General features: G+C 43.5%; 1 protein-coding gene across 3 annotated transcripts in view; it reads left to right on the top strand.

Annotated features, from left to right (window-relative positions):
* Positions 1-27951, top strand: part of gmds (GDP-mannose 4,6-dehydratase) — a 197740-nt gene that overhangs the window by 13898 nt on the left and 155891 nt on the right. Inside the window, exons 2-5 of one of the 3 annotated variants that reach the window (XM_023823733.2) lie at positions 12858-12902; positions 18284-18371; positions 19726-19749; positions 20930-21039. In XM_023823733.2, coding sequence (XP_023679501.1) covers positions 12858-12902; positions 18284-18371; positions 19726-19749; positions 20930-21039 — 267 coding nt within the window. Of the gene's footprint in view, positions 1-12857; positions 12903-18283; positions 18372-19722; positions 19750-20929; positions 21040-27951 lie in introns of all 3 variants that reach the window. The other 2 variants (XM_023823732.2, XM_023823735.2) reach the window with 2 other exon arrangements.

Below are 27951 nucleotides of genomic sequence, written 5' to 3'. Positions count from 1 at the left end.
TGCTTGTTATATTAATGGGCGGACTATGTCTCTGGTCTCTGACATCTCCTTCCTGTGCTGTCGTGGCTGTGGTTTTGGGTAGGATAGGTGGGATAGGCTGAAAACAGACCCTCCAATGTGCCTGTGGGTTGCTTGGGACAGCCATCCTTGACATCCCCCCCGGGGAGCCGCTGTCCAGTGCATCAATGCCAGTTGCAGCCAGATGAAAACCTCTCTGTCCTCTGGAACCTTTATTTTAATCCGATTTCACGTCCTTCATTTCTATCTCGGTTCATCTTGGTTTTCGGGCGGCCCTGCTGTATCATTAAAATAACGGAGCCACAACAAATGAGGGCTGAACTTGGCTCACAACCTCGCAGCTGAACTTGAACAGTGAACCTCTTCATTCCTGCGTTTGCCAGGATGTTACAGTAACAACTTGGCAGCTAGAGAAATATTCGGTTTTGTGTGTGTCTGTTTGTGCGGAGTGGTAAGGAATGTTATGGTGTGTGGTCAGCTTTCTTGGCTTTACTGTAATGAAAAATCTAACATCTTTTGTAACTGCAGTTTTATGGAGTCTGTATTCAACCTGATGGCTTTTGGCACTGACCTCTGTCCTGTCCCTGTCCTTGAATACGCCACCCTGTGTCTAGGTAATGGTAATGGCATCCATTTGTACGTGGAGGTAAATGACCATTACAGATGTGGAATTGCTTTTTTGCACGCAGGCAGGCTTTTTATTTTGTTTGTTGCCTTACTTCGTTTTCCCATTTGGTGCTCTGAATGTGGATCTTTTTGGGAGCTGTTTCCTTCCTAGACATCGTAAACTTTTTCTCCCTCCAAAAAATGTGCTTTTCCTCTATTGCATTGTTTTCCTTTCCTGCTTTTTAATTTGCAGGGGAAGTGAGAGGGGTGACTGATTTGGGAGAGTTAATAAATTTGAAGATACAGAAAAGGGCAGTTGCCGTAAGCCTGAAATTTTCTTTCCTGCATGTGATTACATCTACAGGCCAGTAGGGGGAGCCATGTAATGCATGTGCTATTTCCCCTGGCGATTTTCTTCAGCATAAAGGAAGCCATAGACTTACTATTATTTTGTTTCATGTTCTGTTTTTTATCTGTAACTTTGTAGTTTCTCAGAATTTTTATGGGATTTCAATGTCACACATAAAAACCCCTTAGTCCTAATTATCAGTATTTTTTTCTAAAAAAATTATATTGTCAAATTAAAATTTTTAATTATTGCATCTCATACTTGATAATATACTTTAGCACCTGTGATGGTTAAATCTTGATCCACTTTATGAATTGAACTGGGATCAATCTGTGTCTGAAACCTTAAAACCATTGTATTGATGACTGGATGCTTGTGCACCTGAAACGTTTTGGAAATCTCTGCCATGAGATGAAACTGGCCTTGAAGGGTATTCTTAGGTTAAAAAACTGGAATTGGAGTGTAGCTCTAAATCTGACAAAATCTGTGCTCTGTAAGTATTACCTCGCTCTTCCTTTGTAGCAAGTTAATGTAACAAAAGTGTATAATTCCGTATCCACACACTTCTAAATGCTTTTATATATAACCCCTAATGTAAGGATAACTGTTGTCCATTTTAAATACATATTAATATATATTAATATAATATAATATAATATAACATGTTAATGTTGATTTTCCATTATTATTTTTAACCCCTTTTGTTATTTTAGATTTTTGTTGGTATCTTAAATTGAGGGATATAAATGTTGTTTGGGGTGCTGCTCTCCTGAAATGTTGAAAGATTAAAAACTGTACTTTATCATAATGATGGTTTTTTTAACATTAGCATAGATTTTGTAAATGGGATGCCTCGGGTTTTGGACACTCCACTTCTTTCTAAGTTAGTCCCCATCACTACATCCCCTGTCTTTAAATTTCCATTTGTACAGTTTCCGAGACTGGGAGAAGTCCACGTGACGATCTGTTGAAGATAGAACGAAAGGTTTTGCTACTGATAGTCAGTGCTCTCTCTAGTTCTGGATTCTTTTTATCTTTTAGGAAACGCTTTTGTAGACTGCTTTGTGCATTTTCTGTGGAAATACCAGTGTAATGTATAGTTTTCAGGGTTGAGTGTCCAATTTCCTCCGAAAGCAGCATGCTTTGTCAGAGATACCAATCACATTTTGTGGTAGGTCTATCGCCGTGGTAACACACATCCGCAGTGGTCACATGTGTGCCTTGGCCATCGTACGGTCACTGCTAGTGTTACGGGTGGAGGGCAAGCCTCTGCCATTGTGTGCCACCCTGTAATATGAAAATTGGCACTAGTCAGCCATGTATGGGGCCTTCGAGCACAGTTGGGGGTGGAGGGAGACCAGTTGTAGTGAACTAGGGGTGTCTATCGTTTTATTAAAAGAAAAAAATAACCCCCCACTGAGCAGCAAAGCATGTGCTCTGTAGATAAGAGTTGTTGTTACATGGCTGTAGAAGAAAAAAAAAACAGAATCAAGCATCTGTTTCGCAAACAGGCACGACTTTGCAATTGAAAGGGTGATGCCTCACTGAGAATACAGGACCTGGGGAGCCCTGACCACAGAAACCAGCCTATGCTTGTAGTTTTGATGGCATATTGTCGGGGGCCACGTACAATTGTAGGGTTATATTCGATACCAGCAGTTGTAGTTGTGCATTTTGACATCTTATTTGAAGCAACTCCTGAAACTGACCCTCAGATTTCCTTCCTGGGGTATTTTTGTCATAGTCCAAACATCTTGTGAAGCACTTCAGCACTTCTTAACCCCCCCCCAACACCATACTGTAGTAAACAAAAAGAGATTTACCATATTAAAGTGGATGGCAGAGGAGAGGTTTACACTTAATCAACAAAATGATTTGTGAGGAAAACAAATATCAACCCTTTTCAGAGAACAGTTCTCCTCTGTTAACTTGTATTGTTTTTTTTTGTGCAGAAAAATTGTCAATTCTACAATTAGTCATTTTTAAGCAGCAACTTAAATATTTCAAAACGACATTATAGTACCTGACTGAGAGTGTTCAACTGTAAATTGTGTATAGTAGCATCTTCTGGAAGGGTTGGCACTGATTTGGATTGGCATGGCGGGTAGAGGGTATCGACATTGGAGCACCATGAGTCCTGGTTTACCTGGCAATTAATATTTTTGTTCTGTGGTCATCAGGCAATTGGGGAATTTTGCTATTCATTTTGCTTCCCTGATCTGAGTGTGTGATGATCTGTTCTCTGCACATCAGGAGTGTGGCCATAGCTGTAAATAACGGCACTAGCTGAGTAAGCGATACGAGCAGTCACGCCCGGTCAGAGCCTCATAAACCTGACTGCACTGGAGGGCGAAGCGAATTAAAGCCCCCAAGCGCGTGGAGGATGCCGGGCCGACTGGGAGGACCGCAGGGCAGGATACAGGATAAGGGCCTACGTCAAGGAAGTGATACATTTAAGTGGCTGTAAATTAAGGGGTTGACTCTGACCAGGATACGTCTCAACCTTTTGGTACAGTTTATCCTCATAAGGTTAATTGCTGGTTGGTTTTATTTGCTAAGTTTAGGTAAAATAAGTGAAAAGCAATCTTAAAAATGTAAGGGTAATTTGAATAATTTTATGTGTATAAAATCACTGTCATTGATTATTATGCGGTAGTGAAAAGATGTGTTTTCAGCCAAGTTTTGAAAGTGCCACTCAGTAGTTAATGAGTTAATTCAGTGCAGTTCAAACTTCTGGCTCATGGCTTCATTCTCAGAGGATATTTAGGAAGTTTTGACAAACAGAGACGGCACGTTTCACTCCTCCCACCCACTTAAGTCATTTTACAACTCAGCCATGTTTTTTCTGCATCTAAATGAAGGCTGGAGTGGGGCTGCAGGCGTGGCCTTGCACCCTGAGTGTTACCCTGGAGGGGGAGGAAGTGTGTGGCTTCCTCAGGGCTGCTGGGGAACACGTAGAAAGAGAGGGAGTATGTGTGGTGGGAGAAACAGGGGGGCAGGGGGCAGATCTCTCGACCTCTGGGAGCATTCTGGAACACACAGCGTCCACCCCGCCGTTGATGACTACTCTGTTGTAGATTCTGGAACTGGCCTCTGTGCTTCCCCGCCACTCAGGGCCTTACTTTTTTGGACCATTTCCATCCCCTCTCTCTCAGCCATTCTCTTTATCAATTGCCAGATGAGCAAATGCATACATAAGCTTGCAGACACAAAAGGGGGGGGGCAGGTCTGCCCTCCTGGAATTCCTTCGCTTGCCTTCGCACCTTTTTCCTGTCTGCCAATGTAATCTGGGGGAAACAGAGAGTGTTTCCCAGTTTGACCAGCACCAGATAAGGCCCATTTATCAAAGTGGATTTGACATTATGGCACTCCCTTGAGACCCCCCTGGCTGGTCTGCTGCAATCACTGCCCGCACCGATTGTGCTGTCCTGTGTGTGGATTCTGGGTACAATCTAACCTCCTACATTCCGTGGGTTGGGTTCTGTTGTGCATACCTATAATAAATGCATAAGGATGGCACTGTGGTCGGCTAATGTATGCCAAGCCAATTTCATCTGGACCTGACAATGCTTATAGGCATGTGTCTGCATATGTTGGTGTACAGACATCAGTTTTTTTTTATTTTAATTCATCTTCTCACCATTTCTGGGGTCTCTGCTTTTGGAGAGAACTGTGTGTGCATATATGCATATCGTGTGTAAACTGTGTGTTTGTGCTCGTGTCTCTGTTCAGAAAATGTATGGTTCCATTCATTGCTTTTCATAGGACTGTTTACTGAAGACCGTGACATCACTAGGTAGAAGCTATCATTGCTGATGTTATTTAGTATATAAAGCAAAGCAATTATTTTTTTAATTGTTTTTTATTATTCTTACCCTTATTGTTAACAGATCATGCTACAGAGATATTTTAAGAGGCCTTTCAGTTTTGAGTTTTATAGACTTCAAAGACATGACACCTGAGGAATGTTAAGTGAATATATGTTCTTAACTGCTTTGCCCCCTGCTGTTGGCCGGGTGTGCCCAGTATGACACAAGGCCCAACTGGGAGCAGCCTGCAGCAGCGCTTCATGTTGTAAGACTTCGCTTCAGTGGTGAGAAGAACTGTTGATGTTTGATAAAACAATGTGTGGAACTTCCAAATAAAATATTTTATGTTCTGCTCTCAGGGAAAGGAAAATGTTAAGCTATCCCTTTTCTGTGAAGGGAAGTCAAAGGGTTGTTTTTCATACCATAAATGATGAAATGTACCCTCCTCTCAGTGGTCGGTCCTCACCCTGCCCCCTGAAGTGATTGGATGCCCCCGGTCATCTTCATACTCGCATGTGTTCTCAGATCTGTTTTAAGTACCCGGTCCTTGAAGTGCTTACATCACAACTAGAGAAGAGCATTAAAAATGTGAAATACTGCTGCTCATAAATGCTGCCTGCCTGCATTTTGCACAATAAAGCAAATGTTTGGCAGCATTTGCCAAGAGAAACCTCAAGTGCTGATGTACATAAACTTGGTCATGAGGTTTTCTCTGTGTGCTAAGGTAATATTGGGTGTGGGATGCTTGGAAACCCAGGTGGTAGTTCACTTCATGGGACTTCAGAGGTCAATAGTGATCCTAAGAGCTTCAGGTCTTTTAGGGTGTACTCGCACTAGGCGATCCGTACCGTGCCCAAGCATGTTTGATCACCAAAGTCCAGTTTGTTTGTGTAGTGTGACCGCTTGAAGAGGTGGGCTCGAGCACAGTTAGTCAGACAAAGGCACTGTACACATCTAGTGTAATCACTAACTGTGCCTGGGCACAGAACAGACATGCAAACAATTATTACACAGAAGCCTTGACTGCTATGTGTTTCATAGTAATAATGACTGACTCCGAGCTGCCTCAGCTCCATGTAGAATACATTATGGCCTTATTATAAGCATTTTGCCATTGATTTTCAACTGCAAACTGTGAGTAATTATCACTGACAGAGAGTGTGTCCAACATATTAGTTCTCCCCCATAGTGACTCCAAAAGTTGGGTAGCCATTGCATGTTGGGTTTATATGATCGGTTGCTGCAAGTTTGAGCCAAAAGCCTCCTGTGTGGTGGGAAACGGGCGGGTGGGGGGTGCAGTCATCTAATCCCAAACCTTCTGGTCAGGGAAAACAGGAAAATTGGTGCCATGGGGGCTGGCAAGAAAGTGCCATTTTCAGAGGTGGAGTTTACTGGATAATTCAGGGCTGATATTCATTTGAAAGGGAGTCTTGTTTTTGAGAAAGGTAGCCTGCTCTTGCATTTTTTTTTCTGTTTTACACGGAAATGGGGGGGGGGGGGAAATTGGCACTGATACAGGAAAACATTACATTTTGGTTTGAGTGAAAAGTCAAGATGCCGGTACCCAATTCTAATGTGGGTAGAGTTTTGGGAAATCCTATACTGTTACCATGACGAAATCCAGACTACCAAAAACCAAACTCCTCATTGTCTTATGGCTCTGGGAGACCCAGATTGCTTCTGACATTTTATGCTCTAAATAGAATAGGTTTCCTGTTTTAAAAATCTCCACCTGTCTACTTTTGGTTTTTGGTTAGTATGAATTTAGTAACTACAATTGACCCTTCTGCATTACAATGTTCCCCATCGTGGTTTTGATATATCGTGGGGTCGGCATAAGAAATGAAATGGGAATGTTTTGGAAGTTTTGCAAAAACAGTAGACTACACGTGAAGGCCAGCAGATGACTCAAAATGCATAGAACATATATATATATATATATCGACACACACACACACACATAGTGCTGGTTTGGAGGGCACCAACTGTGTTTACAGCAGCCTCACATGATATCTCGCCGTAATCGCTCGGTGATCTTTCCCGTTTCTTGTATTTTGCGTGAACTTGCAGTGAGGGGACCAAAAAAATTTTATGAGGTTTTTCCAGATCACGCAGTCAAAACCATTGGAGAGCTAATAGGGTCAGGCCTGTTGGGGATCGGGGCTGGTGTGGTGCTGAGGCATCGCCTGCCGCATGCTGGCACTTGGGTGCCAGTTTGAGGCAGCCCGTCCAGGTAGGACGGGCTCCTCCCAATGGTGTCTGTTGTCACTCCTTTCAACGAGCATATTATGAGACTCAGGCTAAGGCACTCCTTGGGTGCCTTATCTGTTGTCTCAGCGTATGCTCCGACCGCAGTGAGTGATGTCTCATTCAGGGAGACATTTTACTTGCAACTCCCACGAGGTGACACTTCTCTGGTCATGGGTGACTTCAATGCGACCAATGGCACTGACAAGGCTGGCTATGAGAATTGTGTCGGTCCCCATGGGTCTGGAGACTGGGGTGAGAGTGGCTCCATGTTCCTTGACTTTGTCCTGGGGCTGCTGGTTGTTGAATCCTGGTTCCAATGGCCTGAGCCGCATCGTGGGACTTGGTACTCCAGTACTGGTGGTGTGGTGAAGGAGATCAATCATATCCTCGTGGGCAAACGCTAGAGCCTCCCGCAGAACTGTGTGGTCTACAGAAATGCTCAGTTTGTGAATTCTGACCACAGACTTGTTGTTGCTACTCTGAAGATTCAGCTTAGATCCAGTATGCTACCACCTACTAGGAGAATGAGGCTGGACTTGGCCAGGCTCCAAGATCAAGCTGTTTCTGATGAGTTTACATGCAGTTTGTGTGAGGAACTTGCAGACTTGGGTGTGATTGCTGACTCTAATATGATGTGGGAGACCTTCTGTGGTAAGAACCTGAAAGTTGCCAAGGGTTGTGCTGGTGTTGCCAGTGTTCTCAGAAGGAGGTGTTTCATCCTGCAGGGCACCCTGAGTATTATCGAGAGGAGTCGCAACGCATGACTTGGTGGAAACTCCAGTGTGCATCGGGAATTGAGGAGGACGGCTGTGAGGGCTCTAAGGGCAGATAAGGAGGTGTTTGTTAGATGAATCTGTGAGCAGGTGACACACCATCTGTGGTCTCATGACCCACGCCTCGCTTACAGAGGAATCAAAGCATTACGTGCATCTGAATCTGTTCTTTGGAGACTTGCAGTCAGGGCTGGTGATGGAACGGTCCTTACGGATGACACTGCAGTTGTGACCTGCTGAGCCGGCTACTTTGAGTTCCCGCTAGGACATTGGACAGCTCTGGGTCCACAGTTCTCAAGGCTGATCAGCTGTCACCTGCTGAGACTGCATGGGTGGTGAATCAGCTGGGTGTAGGGAAGCCCGTAGGGATCTGTGGTATCTGAGGTGAACTTCTCCAGGCTGATGGTAAGGCTATCCTCCTGGCATTGCAAACAATCTTTGCTTCCATTTGGGAGTCGGGCGTCATCCCGACTGATTGGAAAAGAGACTTGTAGTCTCTATCTGAAATGGGAAGGGTGATCGTCCTGGATTGCGGCAACTACAGGTGGATAACACTACTTTCAGTGCTGGGTAAGGTCCTTGCTAGGGTCATCCTTAATAGGGTCCGTAATCATCGCTCACCTGTCGGCAACCGGAGCAGTCTGGTTTTACACCTAAGAAGTCTACCATAGATGGCATCCTGCCACCGAGGGTTGCCATCGAGTGCAAGCGTGAATATTGTCAGAGGTTCTTTGCAGCATTTTTTTTTTTTCTTTTTCATAAATCGTTTGACTCGGTAGATTGAGTTGCCCTGTGGGACATCCTGAGACTTCATGGGATCCCCCTGAAGTTGCTTGATGTCATGGCCGGCCTGTACCCTGGTACTGTGAGTGCTGTGCAGAATGGAGGGAGAACCTCCACGATCTTCCCAGTTGATTCCGGGGTTTGTCTGGGGTATGTTCTTGCTCCTACTGTGCAGTGTTTGTACGGACTGGATGTTGGGCAGGGTTGTGGGGTCCAGCAATTGTGGGGCATCTGTTGGTAAAGAAAGATTTACAGATCTTGACTTTGCCATCGATACTGTGATCTTAGTGAAGTCAATGGAGGCACTGATTGGGGCGAGGAGTCTGAGTGTCTGGGATTGCGCGTGTCCTGGGTAAAGACCAAGATCCAGGCCTTTAATGACTTCTTAGGCACAGCCATCAGTAGCATGTCTGTCTGTGAGGAGAATTTTGACCTTGTTGAAAGATTTACCTACCTTGGCAGCGACATTCATGTCTGGTGACTCTTCCTATGAAGTCGGCAGACAGATTGGGAGAGCATGGGGGGTCATGAGGTCGCTGGAAAGGGGTGTGTGGTGCTTCTGATATCTCTGCAAGAGAACGATGGTCCAAGTCTTTAGAGTCCAAGTCCTGGTGCTCCATGTCTTGCTGTATGGCTGTGAGACATGGACGCTATCCAGTGAGCTGAGATGAAGACTGGACTCCTTCGGTACTGTGTCTCTTTGGAGAACCCTTGGCTACCGCTGGTTTGACTTTGTGTTGAATCAGCGGTTGCTAGAGGAGTCCCGAATGAGGCACATTACCTGCATTGTGAGGGAGCGTCAGTTACGGCACTATGGCCATGTGACGCGTTTCCCTGAGGGTGATCCGACTCTCAGGAAGTGGCTGGACCAGGCCAAGAGGACGCCCGTGTAACACCTGGATGCAGCAGATGGATGGCCATTTGATGTTGCTAATTTTAGGTTTATAATGGAATAGTATAGATTTGCCATAAGATTTCTTGTGTGAGCCTGAGTCTGAAAGCGTGTCACGCCAGATGTGTGACTGTTTGCAACCCTGAAAACGTACATTTTTAAATTTTCACCTGAGTTGATTTGTATAAAAAATAAAGTTGCATTATACCGTTGTTAAAAAAAACGTAAACTTTGACAAACATTAAATCACAAAACTTTTCAGCTGTACGATTTCAGGACAGAGCAGGTACTCTGTTAGGAACATTACTGCTTTTTGGTTGAGGGTGTTGGATTCTCTGCTTTTGTTAACACTTAAGGCACATTAGCGGAAACAAAAGGGCTGTGTAAGCCAAAGTACATCTTGCTTGGAGGTTAAAGGAGTTTTATGTTCATTGATATGGGAAATGGGTAGTTATACTGTTCACTGGGTAGTTGTGCCTTTCACCATGTGGCGCATATATATGCTGATGTCACAAATATGTTTTGGTTTTTAGTTTGCTACTATATATATGTAACCAGATTATTTTAATGTGTATAATTACACAAAATTGGTTAATTTTGAATTTGTTAAATTGCTATTGTGACACAGTCAGAGTGCGTTTTTAAATGAAAATTCACACAACTCAGATAAACTGGTTACATAGACTTTATTATGACTAGTAGTCAGATTACAACTGAAACTTTTAAGAAGATAAAATTCTGTTTTTTATAAATAGGTCGTTATCCATGTCATTGCGCACAATCACACCGGTAATGACTATGATAGCAGTATACTGCCCACCCCTAATTAATAATACGTGTTTATTGAAAGTAGTAGTGTCGACTGTCGGAGCAGGTATATGGAGTACAATACTTTTGCATTTACATACAAAATAAATTTTGAGAATAGTAGGCCTAACTAGTGACAAATGTGGCCCACTGACTGTTTTGATTCGATTAGTGAGGTGGACAGCTCCACCCACCGGTACTAGACATGTTGTGGCAAGTGACCTTCAGACCCTCCAGAGGTGAAGGGCTGAGGCACCGCCTAATCCCAAGGCAGAGCTCCCCTCTGATCCTGGACTCGCTAATGGTTTTCACAGGTCTGACCTTACTATTCAGAGGAGAGCAGTTTTTTTTCTGTTTTCCATGTTCATTTAATATTGGCCTGCCCCCCCGCCCCCCCAAGTGGACTGAGGACATGGGTCTGAAGGTCGGTAGTTCAAGGGTCAGGTGGGGTCCTGATATCCCGGACATTCTGCTTAGCCGAAATTGCAGTGCATTTGCAGTGACATCCTGCTGTGTGAATGGGTGCAACCTGAGCAGCAAAATGGCCTCTTTTGGATGGAGGTGTGTGTGTGTTGGTGTGTGTGTGTGTGTGTGTGTGTGTGTGTATATGTGTGTTTCGGTCCCCACCAGGGTAAACTCAATTTTATAAAAATCCGTGACTGCAATCAACTAAAAATGCCAAAAGCCTTGTATTTTGTTTGGATGGTTATGGCTAAGGTTAGAGTTTGGTAGGGGTTATGGTCATCATTGTTGGGATTAGGGTTTTTTTCACATAGAAACGAATGGACAGTCCCCATCTAGATGTGAATACAATACAAAGAGTGATGGGGAAGTGTGAGGAGTGGCATGTGTGGATCAGGGTAACGGGAGGTTATTGACAGCGACAACATCTACAGTATGGCAGCTCTAGGGCCTGGGCTCCCATGTCACCTCATGCAGGGCAGCAGCCCTCAACAGAAGCCCGGGCCAATAAAAGTGAACAGAGCTTTTCTTGTCCTATTTTGTAAGCGTTGTGTGGGATTTGTGTACTTTCTATTGAAACAAATGTAAGTCTGTGACGCAGCCTTGGAGAAACCAAACCACATCTCAACCTCGTCTCCTAGACTATATGTTTATGTTTCATGCAATAGCACTGTGTATTTCACAGCTTCTGTTTCCTTTTACGTTGTATAGTTTTCTTTTTTATTTCTTTTTTATGAGACAGTTTGAGTAGTGTCGAAAAATAATTTATGCTGAGTGTGTGTCTGAGTCTCTCTTTCCTGTAGTAGCTGGTGCGTAGTTTTGGTACAAATCCTTGCACAATCTGAAGCTGTGCCATGTGGTCTACACCAGTATGTGTCTGCATCTGATGCCTGTGTCTGGTAATTCTGGACAGAACAATAATGCATTCCACAATGTTAAGTTGTGTAAGGGTTTTTATCCTGTGATTTGTAATGCTGTCTTATAGGAGTGTAACGGTACACGTTTTCCTACCGATAATTTTCGAGCAACATTCAGAAAGGGGTGGATGAAGCCACGCCACTACATGCACACATACGTCCTAATGTGAAGCTGGAAGCTGTTAATGTGAATACAGCTACAGCAGGGGTATCTTTAAAATGCTGCACCATAATGGATATTTATTTTGTTATGCTTTGTATTTTTTGAGACAACATATGTGTTGCACAATTCTATTATGAAGCTGAAAGCTGCTATTGTGAATACGATATAGTTCAGGTACTGTATTTTTGGATAATTAATAATAATGGATTTTTTTTTTTTGTTTACATGAAAGAATATTTATTTTGATTTTACTTTCGAGTAAATTTTAGTTTATTAATAGGTTGGAGTATTGACAGAGTTTTTAATAAAGACAGCCATACTTTGTTCAGTAAAACCACAATTTATTTTGTTTGTTACCCACCCGTTGTATTGAAAATGTACCGAATTGTTACTTTAAAACTGAGGTACTTACCGCACAGTGATTTTTGTGTACCATTACACCCCTGCTCTGCCATGTAAGCTCACACCTGCTCCTTAAATACAAAGTTTGAATATTTACATCCAAAATGAAGGCAGTAGGTAGCATGGAGGTTAATCCCAGGAGGTGCCTGTAAAACATGGAGCTATTTAAACTGGAAGAGTGTTGAAATCATAAAAAAAAAAAAAAATCTTTTGCAGTGATACTTAAATGAAACTGGGTTGTGAGATGAGGATTTCCATTAAGTTGGCTGAATACCAAGCCAGTGCTACTCTGTGAAGTGGATAACTCTTCTGTTGCCTCCTGCATGTTGATTTTGCAGGTCTGCAAATTTCCACTATTCTTTTGATGATTTCTTATTCTAGCACAATGGATAAGCGCCAAATATGTGCGAAACAGACTTCAATAGCATAGGGATTATGGAACTTAGACTTGCACGCTGCTTAATCACATTGAATGATTAGCTAAAAATATTCTGAGTAAATAGTAACAACTCTGCTTTTGTATGCTTTATATGCTGTTATCCTGAAAAAAAGAGTGAAAATGAATAGAGCAGAAATGTACAGTGGCAGCAATGTGTCTTAACCCATTCCATGATTTGTCCCTGCAGGATGGCTCGTATTTGGCAGAGTTCCTGCTGGAGAAGGGCTATGAGGTGAGTTAATGCTGCACTTCTAGACATCTGGTTCCTGGGATAAGCAAAGCGAGTGTTACTGCTGCTGTTATACGTCTCAGGACAGATGCATTTTCTGACTCTCCCTCTTTCTGTATATTATGCTCTCCAGTTCTGTCCCATACTCCTGCTTCTCACACACACCCACACACTTTTCAGAATAAAGCCCCCCCCCAAACTAATCAGGAGGACAATGTGCTTTTATGGTTTTATTTCAGTTTTTTCCCCTTTTTTGTAGATTGTGTCTGCCAAGATCAGTCCAGCTGGGGAGTTTTGTTGGTGTCTGTGCAATCGCGGTACAATGTGAACGGAAAGAAGTGTGACACACCTACAGAGCAAGGGATGATCCGTGTTGCATTAGGTTGTAACACTACCAGAAGCTGACAGTGGTTGCTCAGCTCAGGGCTGGTTTGACTTAAGATCTATCCAGCTGTCTTCTTCGCACAAACTGAATCAAAACAACAAAACCTTTTAAGATGGCTCATGCTTTTCTCTGAAGGCCACTCTGAATAGCCTGGCTCTTGGGGACAATGTAGCCTGGACTTCAACAACGAGCCAGCTGTGCCTTGTTAATAAGTCAAACTAGCACACTGTTTCATGGGTAAGCATTTATGCTGAACCCCATGCGTGCTGGGGATTGGGGATTGCAATTATTTCCCATGAACGAGGAATTCCCAGTAAGCGCGGGTCATAAGCTCGCGTTGATTAAGTCCCTGCCCTTTGTACACACCGCCCGTCGCTACTACCGATTGGATGGTTTAGTGAGGTCCTCGGGTCGGCGACGGACTACCCTTGCGATTGCTTATGCAAGATGGGCTCTCTGGAACGTCTGTGAATTGGTTGGCAGGTGCTTGTGGCTGGTCTGAGGCAGACATTAACACACACCGTGTCCTGGTCGAGTATCAGAAGGTTCCTGCTTTGTTGTGGGTAGAGGGTAGAGTGTAGCGGGCGGACATGCAGGAAGCTGCAGTGAATAGAGGAAGACGGGGGCAGGGTGCGGTGGTGTGCTACACTCCCTGCGGTCAGGCCCCAGGCGTTATCTCATCTCCGCCGGGTTTCCTATGACACCCCCCCCCCCCCCAGTCTGCCACCACCCTTGGTCCAGTGGTCCAGCGCATCCCTGAAGCCTTTAATCCATGCACCCTGGCCAGGAAATCTCTCTCTCCCTCTCACGCCCTGTCTCGTGGCGCGTGCAGTGTGTTTGAGATTGTTTCACTGTTCTTGGCATTGGGCCTCTATCTCGACTACAGCAACCCCCATGTTGATGTGCTGTAGTGGGTTCTGAGGGAAGGATTCAGGCTTTGGTTTGGTTGTTTAAATCCTCAAACATTTCTGGTCTCCAATGAGGACTGCAGTAAGAATGGGTTGTGCTTGTGTGAAGAGGGAGAAAGGGCTTTAGTTCCTGTTGTTCTCCAGAATGAAAAATAAGTGTCTAAGACATAATGTTTTGTGTGTTATGTCAGACATTTGCACATAACCAACTGGGAATTCATACTCAATAAAACTGTGCCACCAATGGAATGGAGTGAATACAAAATAATGCCCATTGCTGTAACCAGTGGCTTGTACTACGAAGCGGGGTTACTGGCTTATTGGGGTAAATTGTCGGATTTAAGCTACCACAGTTTAAATGGACTTCATATTCGTTCACTTACATTTTGCCCAGACTACCTTAAAACCGAGATGTTACCCCAATAAGCCAGTAACCCCGCTTCGTAGTACAGGCCACATGAGTCTCTGGTTGGTCTTTATGTAGATTTTATTATGTGGTTGATCTGTTAGGATACCCACCCTTTCACATTTTAGTACTATTTTTTAAATTGCATTTATTTAACAGATTCTAAGTAACGTCTAAATGAGAGCCAGGTCAGACAGTCCTTGAAGCAATTGAGGTGAATGAAGAGCCTTGGTCAAGAGCACACTGGTGAATTCCTGTGCCGACCATAACGTGAGCATTTGAATGGGTAACCTTCCAATCATGGGCACAGAATCCTAACCTATAGATCCACATACAGTGGTACCTCGGTTTTCGAATTCACTAGAACTCGAATTTATTGAAAGTGGAACAAACCAGTTTGACCTAGAACTCGATCTGAACATCAGAAGTCGAACCGTGAACGCCGACCTAATATAAATTGTACATGCCAGGAAATGAGTCATACTACAATGCAGTTCTTACTTGAATGCCTTCTTCGCAGACTGGACGATTAACCAAATAAAGCAGCGCAGCATTACACTAACTAACAATAAATAAACCACTAACTTACGTGTACTATTGGAGCATTTATATAATTTATTTAAACTGTATTTTACCAGGTAAATTAACTGAAAACCAGTTCTCACTGCTTTACTTTATATTCGGGAGAAATAGCAGATTATGACAACAACAGCTGATCACATGGGGATCCCACACGAGGTTAACGAGGGAGCGTGGCACACGGAAGGAGCGTACGATCGGGGCAGGACAGGGGTAATGTTGGGATAAGATCTTTATCGTTTTGGAAGCCATTAAGAAGAAAATGCTCTTCTAGTTTTATCCTGTTCATTTTGTGTTTAAATGCTAAAAAAAAAAAACATATTTAGGTGTAATTTTGGGGGGCCGGGAACCAATTAATTGTTTTTTCATTATTTCTTATGGGAAATATTTCATCAGAACTCAAACTTTTTAGGATTCGATCCGGAGTCCGGAACGGATTAAGTTTGAGAACCGAGGTACCATTGTACTTACAAAATTGATTTTTTTCAGCTTCCTGAGGTGACTCAGATTAAATCTGGTCAACAGAACAGCTGGAGACAATATCTTTTTTTGTACCATTTTATTGTGTCCCTGCCACCCAAACGGAGAGGGAGTGTCACTTGCAGCTTCACTAGTGAATTGTCTATCTAGGCTCTAAGTATTAAGAAAGGGGAATAGGAAATGCTGGAGACTGATGCAAGACAAGTAGAGCCTGAAATGTACCGCACTGGCTACTGGTTATAAGGTGTTTCCCTATCAGCTAACTTGGCTGGGATTGGGCCCTTAAAGAGACCTGTTGCATTTGACTTGTTTTGTCTTTCTGTTAATCCTGATGTGAATATGAACCTCTGCAAGGACCATAGTTAAGTTCATATTAATAGTTTTAGTGGATATAAGGTTTCACAAGGTCTTGGCCATGGTGGAAATGCTGGCCCTGATCCCCAGATGGCCCCTTACCCTCTGCCCTCTTCCTTATTGCAGTGGCTCAGTGTTCCACTACGTCAAAGGGCAACAGATCCACTAAGTGCATTACTCCATTTCTTTCATTATTTATACATACTGTATAGTGAGCATGGGATGCTACGCTAACAACAAACAACAAACAAATTTATTTTTGTATAGCGCATTATCACAACATTACATTGTCCCAAAGCGCTTTACAGCATCCCCACCCAAAGCCCCCAGTGAGTAAGCCATAGGCGACAGTGGCAAGGAAAAACTCCCTAGAAGGAAGAAACCTTGGGAGGGACCAGACTCAAAGGGGGAGCCCATCCTCCAGGGGCCGGCAGGGAGAGTCAAATACAGTTTAGTCTGAAACACAAACGGGGAGCAGGGGGGAGATGACAAGCCGGTGCCAACACTTCCTCCAATCGCCAGGCAGCCAGAAGGCAGGGAGCGGGTCATACAAGGAAGATGACACTGGCAGAACGGCGAGCTGGATGCACGGTCGTCATTGGCAGTGGCGACGTCACATGTTGCAGGGTGTGCTGGACATCTTGATAGATTGAAAGCTCCAGGTAGCACCACCCAGGAGAAGGTGGTGGAAATAAATGCAATTAGTCAAAGTAAGGGAGACTATAGGCAGTGCTAAAAGTTAGATGAGTGCAATATGAAGTGCAATGCTCCGGCAGATATGGCTATGGCAGCATAAGTAGGAGGGAGAGGCAGGTGGGAATGCAGGCATGGGGAGTCCCTGAAATGTCAGCACTCCAATCCCACAAGCAATTGTGAAGCTAGAGTGACAGCACTGTCAATTCAGTTTATCCAAAGCCAATGGCACCGATCCCCACCCAGCTCTACACCTCACACTATAGGTTTAACTGGGAGTGAGAAGCTAGCTAGAGCTAGAACTAGTGTCCCTATAAGCTAAACTAAATAGGTGTGTTTTTAGTCTAGACTTGAATATTGAAAGTGAGCCTGAAACCCGCACATCCGGTGGAAGACCGTTCCACAGCTGAGGAGCTCTATAGGAGAAAGCTCTGCAGCCTGCCGTAGATCTTTCTACCCTAGGTACTAACAGATATCCCGCACCTTGAGATCGAAGCAAGCGTGGGGGATTGTATGTGGTCAGCAGATTATTAAGGTAGTCTGGTGCAAGGCCATTCAGTGCTTTATAGGTTAACAGCAGTATTTTATAGTCAATCCGAGACTTAACTGGTAACCAATGAAGGGAGGATAAGACTGGTGTGATGTGATCAAATTTTTTAGTGTTTGTGAGAACTCTGGCTGCCGCATTTTGTACCAGCTGAAGTTTATTTAAGGAACCAGACGGGCAACCAGAAAGGAGGGCATTACAGTAGTCTAGTCTGGTAGTTACGAAGGCATGTATTAATTTTTCTGCATCACGAAGTGAGAGCATCTTACGAAGCTTGGCTATGTTTCGTAGATGATAAAACGCAGTTCTAGTAATACTTCTTATGTGAGCATCAAAACATAGATCTGAATCTACTAGAAGACCAAGATTTCTAACCACTGTGTTAGGTTGTGTAGGAAGGCCACTAATGCTGAGGTGGTGAAACTTATTTCTTGCAGCCTTGGGACCAATCACCAGTACTTCTGTTTTTTCTGTGTTTAACATTAGAAAATTTTTTGCCATCCAGCACCGAATATCTAACAGACAATCTTCTAACTGTGGTTAGCACTAATGCATCGCGCCTAGAAAAATAACGTATGAAGAAATGCACTTGACTATACCCCATATGAAATAAACTGTTTGTTTTACTGACAAATTTCACATTTTTGTATATTCAGATTACTAGTATAAAATAAACTATAATTACTGTCATATCTTTCGACAGAAAATACTCTTAGGGTTTTTCACTTCAAGAGATATAAACTCTTTAATGTTCTTCTAGGGAGGGTTCCTTAAGTCCTATTTTTGGGAGCAGGGTTGGGGCCATTTAGGAATGCATTCATCAATTTCAATCCAAATCAGGAAATGGAACTGGAGCTGGAATTTAAAATCTCCCTGAAATCCAAATTCAATTCCAATTCTGCTCCCCATAGTTTTTTTCCCCCATCCCAACCAGTTCCATTTCCTGATTTGATTTGGAATTGATTAATGCATTTCGGAATGGCCCCAACCCCAATAGGGAGTCCAGATACATACTCTGTGTTGTGTCTACAGGTGCATGGAATTGTCCGCCGGTCAAGCTCCTTCAACACAGGCCGTATTGAGCACCTTTACAAGAACCCACAGACCCACATGGAGGGAAGTGAGTAAACCCCCACCTGCCCGCCCTCTTCTGGGTTCTCTGAATAGTGTTTCTTTAGTGCACTAGAACCTCTTGTCTTTCCAGGTCTTGAAGGCCCTGTCAGTGCATAGCTGTGAATGTGCAGCTCACTTACTTTTCTTTCAGTTTAGCATGTTGTCAAAGTACAGTTTTGAGTGGTACATAAAATGCCACTTCATGATGCATGGTCAACAGAAGAAAAAAAATCAGTACCCCTAAACTTTCTCTACACCTCCCAGTGCGAGATTTCTATAAGGGAGAGCACTTTGGGGGAAACACAGATACACTAAGAATATTATTTTATTAATTTATTTTTTTGGATGCTCGGCTTATAAATGGGTTTGGTATGTCTATTAAAAAAACAAATTGCTCTCAGTATTAATCTACACACCTCTATTTTGTTACTGTGCTTACATTTCAGAGATGTTTCATTGCACATACTGTCATGACAAATGGCCTTGAGTGACATTTCCTACAGGGGGGCAGTGAGTGACTCTGTGGGCTCTGTGCCTGTGATTTAGCTATGAAGAGCTAGATAGGGTAGACATATAGAATTCCAACATACCTGTGCTTGTACTTGTGCAAATGGCAAATAAAGGATTTACAATTTATTTTAGGCCTATCAAAATGAATGTGTTAATCATTGCGATTTAATTAAAAATATTTCATGCGTTAAAATGAATTAATGAAGCTGTTTTGTTTACTTCCTGTGTGGGGACTGACCTATGACAAGGATGCCATTAAACTCATTTTAGCCAGAGACAATAGAGCTCGACAACCAATGTCATTGCACAGTCCATTATGGGGCAATTGGTGGCATTGTGCAGTGCATTATGGGGTGGAACCGCCATATTGTGTATCCACGAACCAAAATAAACCGGCAGACTCATCTCGGTACTATTCCTTGAGCTGCGTAATGCTTGTAAGCATGATGAAAATTTGTCAGAAATAAAAGGGGTTGTACAAGAGACAAACTCCTACCAGACTGCATATTTCTGTGTGTAGTTCTATGTTTAAAGATGCTATTAAACAATGGTGTCTGAAATATGCATCCTTTGTTATTGTTCTACATTAATTTGGTGATTGATTTTTATATTTAAATATGCATTATAACAAGCTCTAATCTTAAGAAGAAAAACAAGGTTTTAATCGTGAATAATTCATTGCAAAGTGTGAAGTTTTTTTTCTTTTTTAATGAATACCTCATGATTTGACCAGATTGCTGAAACTCATGAGAACTACTGAAAATGCACATGGTGTGATATTGTGAGATCTTTTGAGTGGAAATATCAGAGATATGCCTGATTTTGTTTTTCCCTAATAAATGTTTCAGCAGGTAATAATCGATCTGGACAAAGCTGTAAGTGTAATTTACTGGGTGTTGCTAGTGTTCAGGTGGTGGTGGATAGCTGGGTGGTGTGAAATCAAGGCGGGGGCCCCTTTTTATTAAGAAGCAGTATCTCTATGCAGTTCCCTGTGGAAAAATGGCTTTTTGTTCTTTGCTCTTTGGTTCATCCTTTTGCTTTCTGATACTTCTGTCTGTTTTGGATGCACGTACCCACATTATGTTTTAGCATGAACAATATGTTTAGCATAAATCGTGTTTGATTAATAATGCTAAGTGTAATTTACTGTATAACAGAGTGTGTTTTTAAGTGTCATGGGAGTGCATCCATGGGAGTCTGTGTGTATGTGCATCCATAACAGATGATGACAAAAAAATGTATAAATTAAAAGCAAAGTTATATGTATTTATGTTTTTTTTACTATATTATTATTGCATTATTTTCTGAAAGGCAGTTAGTGTTACTATGGTGAGTAATTCTGTTTTGTTGTTTTGTTCCATGAGCTCAGTCTTGCATCCTAAAAATGGTTGATTGCATTACACTAGTTTTAACCAAGCAAATGGGCGCTCAATGGCACCAGTGTGGTAGCGGAACAGGATGTAGTAGTGGATAACCCACGGTAGCGACAGTGACTCATTGCAAGATGGAATGCTATTAGTAGCAACATCCAGGCTCTGAAAGTATGACTCTCTTTGAACATGTGGAAAGTAGTGTCCCTTGTAAGGGAACATAGGGGTTCAGTGACACTGAATGAATGAACTTTATATAAGGGTGCTTTTCCACTGCACCAGGTACCATACTTTTGGTATGGTACTTTTGATATTTTCCCTTTTCCATTGACTTCTGGTTGACATCACCTTGAAATACCATACTTTTGGTACTTTCTTGAAGTACCAAAAGTACAGTACGTGGTGCAGTGGAAAAGTGCCCTAAAAGTTGACAATGCATACTATTCACTCCCTCCAAAAAAAAAGCAGTGAATTACCTAAATGAAAAGCTTCCAATTATACTCCAGGAAAAGGTCATATGAAGTGGCCCTTTCACTAAGAATTGTATTTTATACTGAGATGACAGTATCACACAGTAGTGTTAAAGAAGAAATGGCATTTTACATGGGAAGTAATCCTCAAGTGTTATAGTTGAGGAATTAACACTGACCATACTGACATACCCCGCCCCCCCCCTCCTCCCCAGATATGAAGCTGCACTACGGAGATCTTACAGACAGCACTTGTCTGGTGAAGATAATCAATGAGGTCAAGCCAACAGAGATATACAACCTGGGTGCACAGAGCCACGTCAAGGTAGGAGATGCGTGTATTCTGTGCTGTGACTACTAACACCTGTGGGTGGTCATTTTCAACCTCCCCCCCCCCCACTTGATGTATTTGCTTCGGGCCTGTGGTTGGTGACTCGGTATTGGAACTCCAGTCAGTGAAGTGTATGATGAGAGAACCTGTCTGTCCACTGGTTCGGGGGGCCAAGATACCATTATCCCACAGTGCAAGTAAGCCAACTAACGTGGGCTTTCCAGGAAACTTGTGGGATTGCTTCACTGGATCGTTCAATGCTTTCTGGATGAGCACATAATAATCGTACTGATGGTATCATTAGCATTAGCCAATTCTGGCCTTGTCTTCCGTAGTGTTGAGTCTGTTAACGGAAGTGTGTGACCTAGTGGGGACATGTGCTTGGGGCATGCCTCTGCAATGTGGCCCCAAACAGACAATGGTGCGCTTTGTCGGAAACACCATGAGGCGAGGTGAAAGTGTTTTTCAACTCCATGAGCCTCTCCCGTCTTTCCCCTCCTTGCGCTCCCGGTGTGCTGGGATGTGCCGTCGACAGAAGTACCCTTGTCCGCCCTTGTCCGTGCCCCTTGCCTGCCCTTCTCCCACGCTGTTCGGTCTTCCACATCCTACGAGGCAATGGGACGGGACTCTGGCGGCATGCAGAATGAGAGAGAGAGATTCCGCGCTCTTTTGCCTCCCACACAGAAACCTCCCGAGCAAGGCCACACACAGGCAATTCTGCCGTTTTGGCCACCGCTAGCTCAATGGGTCCTTTTTCTCAACTTCCTGTGTTCCAGCAGACTAAATATTTAAAGCCCAAGTCAACAGCAAGATGATCGACCCTCATTAATGTCCACCAAAGGGCAGAAAATACATGTTCCTTATGACATGTATGATTTTTATGACAGCAGGAGCTGGTATTACCCTCAATACTTCGCCAGGCCCTGCCATAGTTTCTCTCTAGCTACTGTAGGCAGGAGAGTTAGACAGCAGGTCTTTGCATTTATTTACACATTAGGAAAATTGCAATATTCAGGTACATTAACTGCCACAACAGTAATTCCTAAGGGTTCAACTTCTATCCAGGCCTGTGGCTGGCAGACATGTCTGGTGAGCAGATGCGGCAGGAGGCAGTTTCCTGGATTACACGGCAAGAATATTAGTGGTAGTTACAGTCAGAGGAGAAGGAAAAGTTTATTCGCTGGCTCAGTCACCCTTTTTCATGTGAAATATTTGTCTGTGTGCCCGACTTCCCCTCGCAGTCATGAAAGATGGACGAGCAGCCGGCAAGATTTCAGCCCAGCATTTTGGCTGTTTTTTTCGCGCATGTGGGTGTTCATATCCAGAGTCATCTGTGCTACCCTGCGAAAAGATAAAGGAAAGACATTAATTAATTAAAAAGAAACGGAAACAAGGAATCCTGGGACTTTCAGCCACACAGCGGCTTTCTTGTGCTATTGTTATCGCATTTAATGGTTTACGAATCCTTGTGTCTTGCTGGAATTGTAAATAGCCCATAAAATAGGTTTGGTACATGTTTCTGGGATGAGCTGTGTAATCTGTGTTATGTCATTCCATATGTCTAGTCTCAAGGGATGAGAACACGAAAGGCTGGGTGTTTGGTTTTGCCAATTTATTTTTTTTCCTATTTCCTCCCCACAATAAAGGACCAAAGGCTATCAGCTTCCATCTAATTGCACATGGGCTCTTCAGAGTAAGAAAATGAAAAATATAGGAAGTTGCTTTGGTTTTCTCTAGGAAGCCACCAAAGATGAAGTTGTCTCATCATACTATAGACCAGGGGTCTCCAACCCCTGAGAACCAGAGAACAGGTGTGGCTCATCAGAAGCCGGGTAGGATAGAAAACCTACTGGACGGTAGCTCACCAGGACCGGAGTAGGAGACCCCTGCTGTAGACACTAACTATTGGGGGATGTGTCAAATTTTAAAATAAATATCAATCCTACTGTGGTAAAGTGTACCTTCATGTAATGTAGTTTATGTGACATTAAGTGGTGTCAGAGGTGCTGCACCCATCAGTGCAAACTGCTTTGCACGTGTCCCAGTAGGTTTGGCTATTTCCATCAGAGCCACAGGTGTTAAAGGGGTGAAGTGCTGATGTTTTCTTTTGACGTGCATTGTAATTAATGAATTGTAACATGATGCTGGGCTGTGAGTATAAAATATGCATGTAGATGCCAGTGACAAGTGATGTGCTGACGGAAAGCAGACTTACAGTTGTGTTCTGGAGGTCAAGTGGAGACGTGAAACAAATGGCTAACAGTCTCTCGAAATGTCAAAAAAATGAGAGCTTCTGCAGTCTGTTGTGAGAAGACAAAAGTGCATGTAATGCAACATGGAGGATACATATTGAGTTGAATTATTAACGGTTACCTGTGTTACGGACAGCAGATGTGTAATGCCAGTTTGCTCTGAGGGGAGATGTGACCCACCCCCAAAGGTCCCCTATTGCAGCAGTTCGGTGCTGCACATGGACATGGAGCCAGGCTTTACACTAGAGCAGCAAGCCCATACGTCACACAGGGCCACCCCATCAAACAGAAGAAAGCTGGGGGCCACTCCCATTAGTACTCATAAAATGCTGTATAGTCTATGTTTGTGCAAGGAATCCAAACACATTACACAAAAAATCCTACAAATTGTTTCACTCATTGAATCAAATTCACTCAATGGCCTCTGTATTCAGTAAGGTTTACTACAAGGGAAGCCATTCTGCATGTGTAGCCTTCCTGTTAACTTCTTTTCTGACTTCTATCATCAGTGATTTTGCCCATAGAACTACTGCATGTTGGATGTGTTCTGTTTATCGCACTGTTCTCTGTAAACACTGCGTTGTGTAAAAATCTCAGAAAGCTGTCTTTCTGAGAAGCTGGAGCCACCCGGTCTGGCACCAACAGCAACTACTTTCAGAATCGCTTAGATCGCCCCTCTTAGCCATTTTGATGGTTAGCCAGGCAGTAATTGGACCTCTTGACCCTGTCTGGGTGCTGTATGTATTCAGTTGCAGTTGCATGATTTGATGTATGGAGGAGCAAGTTTTTCCTAATGAGCAGGTAACTTTACCTAATAAAGAAGCCACTGAGTATATTCTTAAACAGGTGAAAGTTTACAATTTATGGTTTTTAAGTAAGACTGTCTGCTTAGCAGCTGATTGACGTGTTATATCGCCACCTCCCAGTATGATTAAAGGCATTTCCGCAGCCCTGTAAGCTCTGGTTTGCTCCATGTTAAATGCTGTGGCTGGCAGCCCGGGGCGATGGGGAAAATGACTGCCCATTTCCAGCCACCTCCCACACAATTTCAGCTGTGTGTGAGTCACCTGAGCCTTTTGCGTGTGCTTTGCTTGTGGCTTTTTGGACGCCACGTTCAAAATTATGCTTTTCCCAAACATGTCTCTTATGAGACTGTCTTTTGTGAGACCATTTATTATGTAGTCAGCTCGCGTGATTTTCAGTTGACCAGAAGACTTACGACTGAACCATTATGTGAATTGGTTCAGTTTTCCCCGTCTCTCCCAGTACTGAGGCAGACAGATTACGCTCACTGAGGCGTCACCAAGATCATTTAGGACTCACTTTTTTTTGTCTTCTGGTATTGGTTAGTTTTAGTAGTTAACATACAAAAAAACCCTTTAGCAGAAAACTGCTGTTTCCGTACTGGTTCTCTGCTGAGAAACGTCACACACAGCCTCTAACTACAGGGAGAGATGGGACATTTTGTGAGTTCAGCAAAGTCTCGCTTGCTTGGCTTCACTCAGACCTGGATGGGCCATAGTGTGCAGCCAAGCCCGTTACTTGAGCTGTTCCTCACAGCTCCTCGTGTAATAGCTGTTGGGGAAGGCATTTCCAGCACTGTGCTGCACGCCTGTGAGGTAATGGGTTGTGACAGCACAGTACAGACAGCTTTTTGTGCCAGTGTAACACAACATTTTTCCCCCCTGTTCAAAATGGAGACTTCCTGCACACTGTGTGTCCTGTTCTTATGATTCTGTGGACCTGAATCTCTGTATGCTGTAGTATGACAGTTTTACATTTTGGTTTTGTTTTCTCCTAATAGTGTGGAAAAATGTTGGACATTTTCCCAAATAGATTCACCGCATTTGAGGTGAATCTATTTCGCATGCAGCGAACTGAGATTGTAGTGCATACCTTCAACTGTACATTTACTGAGTCACAGTCCATAAGGAACAAAATGTTGGTAATCTAATGGTTGAAGTTAAGGAGAGGCTCTAATTTGACTGAATCGAGTGAATGATTTTATTGTTTATTATTCTTTCTCATATATCTCCGCTGGGCGGCCATCCATCTCCCAGCAACGTATTCAAGAGGATTTGTCTCCTAAGCCATGGTTTAATGATGAAAATGGGTGCATGTGGCAGCTGTTAGGCTTGCTGAGTCCTCCTCTGTTTGTCTTCTGTTTTGTCTGAGATGTTCTTAGGCTGTTTTTGGGGAGGGATTTGTTGCAGATATTAGCGGTTCACCTCTTGTTCTCTTTCATTTTATTGAAGTGTGATTGAGAGCAGTGAGTACCGACTGTATCATGACCAGTTTGAAACCCCTGTAATGGCCTGATAGTTGTCATTATTTCTAATGGATAACAAGGCATTTTTAGGCATGAAATAGGGATGCAGGGTGTCCTCACCTCCACCTTGAAACCCTTGGCTGCCCTTTTCCTGTTACTGCTCATGCCCCCTTTTCTTCCTCAATCTGACAGTGCCTTGCTAGTCTGACAGGCACTTGGGGTCTGTTTCTGATTTGGGCTTGAACATGCCGATGGGAGGTGTTGCCTGGAAGCAGCTGTGTGGTTGGTTTTGAATACGGTGGGATGACAAGATATCAAGACACGCTGAGTGGGTGTATTACCCACTCACCCCGGACCCCAGCACTGTGCGGGCTGTAGTGTCTCCTGCACATGTGCAGCTATGACATGGCATTACTGGCAAAAAGCTGTCAGAACCTGCCTGTAGAACATGTACCTTGCCTTTTCTCTTCACTTGGTCCATTAGTTCAGGTGATAATCTATACAGTAAGTTATTACAGATTGTTTAATGAGCTTGTGGTCTTTTCTGACACGATTGGCTCTACTGCACACTCTTGTGCTGTTTAATGATACATCGATTAGCCATAACATTAAAACCACCTGCCTAATATTATGTGGGCCGCCCTCGTGCCACCAAAACAGCTCAGTCGAAGCATGGACTCTGATGGCTTCTTGTGGGATCTGGCATCAAGCAGCAGATCCTTTACGTCCTTTTAGATGTGAGGTGGGACCTCCGTAGATTGGACTTTTTTATCCAGCACATCCTGCAGATGTTCAGTTGGATTGAGATCTGGGGATTCTGGAGGCTAAATCAATACCTTTTAGCTCTTTTTTATGTTCCTCAAACAATTCCAGAACAATTTTTTCAAGTGAGGCAGGGCGCACTGTCCTGCTGAAAGAGGCCAGTTATATCGGGGAATACCATTGCCATGAAGGTGCGCCAAAGTAACATCCACATGAATGCCAGAACCCAAGGTTTCCCAGCAGTGCTTTGCCCTGAGCATCACCCTGCCTTGGCCGGCTTGTCTTCTTCCCATAGTGCATCCTGGTACCATCCCTTCCCCAGGTAAACGACACACACACATCCAGCCGTCCACATGATCTAACAGAAAATATGACTCATCAGACTACCTTCTTCCATAGCTCCATGGTCCAGTTCTGACACTCCAGTGCCTATTGTGGACACATTCGGTGGCGGACAGGGGTCAGCATGGGCACTCTGACCGGTCTGCTCTGCCCTATACCTAGCAAGCTGTGAATCAGTGTATTCTGACACCTCTCTGTCATAGTCAGCATTGACTTTTACAGCAGTTTGTACTACAGTTGCTCTCCTGTGGGGCTAAACTAAATGGGCTGGCCTTCAGTCAGCTTTTGGGGCCCATGACCCCATTACTGGTTCACCAGTTAGCCTTCCATGGGGCCACTTTTGGTAGGTACTGACCACTCCATACCAGGAACACCTCACAAGACCTATCATTTTGGAGATACTCTGCCCCAGTCATCACAATTTGACTGTTGGAGAAGTCGCTCGGATCCTTGCACTTGACCATTATTCCTGCTTCCAACACATCAACTTGAGTGAAGTGAAGCTTTGTGTCTTGAGTTAAGGAAAAAAACTTTTCCATTCTCTGTCCTGAAGTGTCATTTAAAGTTATTGTGATCACCACATTGTCTCTTCTGCCTAATGGCTATTGTGACACACAATACACTTGAATTGTAGTCACCCAGCTAACCTGTCAAAATATTGTAAAACATCAAGTCAAGTTCTACTAGTAGGAAACCGTATCCACGGGGTGGAGTGCTTCTCTCACTTGTGTAACTATTTAAAAGAGATTTTTGGAGATCAGTCTCTGGTGTCATTGTTGGGGGATGTGATTATCTCTTCTGATTCCCCAGTAGTGAATTTTTCATGGTGACTTTTTGCAGTCTCACTTTCTGCATATGAAAGGACATATCCAGAGGTAGCTTAGTTTTGGCATACCTCCCAACCATTCCTGTCTTTGTACATTATTTCAAAGCAGATGATTTCATAAAACATCATTATTCCCACACACAAAAGATGTTCTCCCATTTCTTCTGGCCACAAATCATTACTGCCTCTGTCTTACTGGGTGTGGGCATGGCTCCATTAGCTCACCCCTGCACAGACACTGTACGGAATCCTTTGTGAAAAATAGTGATCACCTTATCGGCACAACGGAGCAAACCTACAACTGAGATCTGCTCTAAAAATGTCTACTCATGACAAAACCACGAAAGTAGCTATTGTTGAAGTTGCAGTCAAGTTATTTCTCTGACAGGGAGCGGTGGTGTTTCCTGGATAGTTTCAAGCTGCGGTATGACTGCTTATTTCTGCGTGTTGCAATG

The sequence above is a fragment of the Paramormyrops kingsleyae genome, chromosome 1, assembly GCF_048594095.1.
Source record: "Paramormyrops kingsleyae isolate MSU_618 chromosome 1, PKINGS_0.4, whole genome shotgun sequence".
NCBI classification, from domain to species: Eukaryota; Metazoa; Chordata; class Actinopteri; order Osteoglossiformes; family Mormyridae; genus Paramormyrops; species Paramormyrops kingsleyae.
The sequence above is the reverse complement of the archived record's forward strand: the minus strand, read 5'-3'. Positions and strand labels throughout refer to the sequence as shown.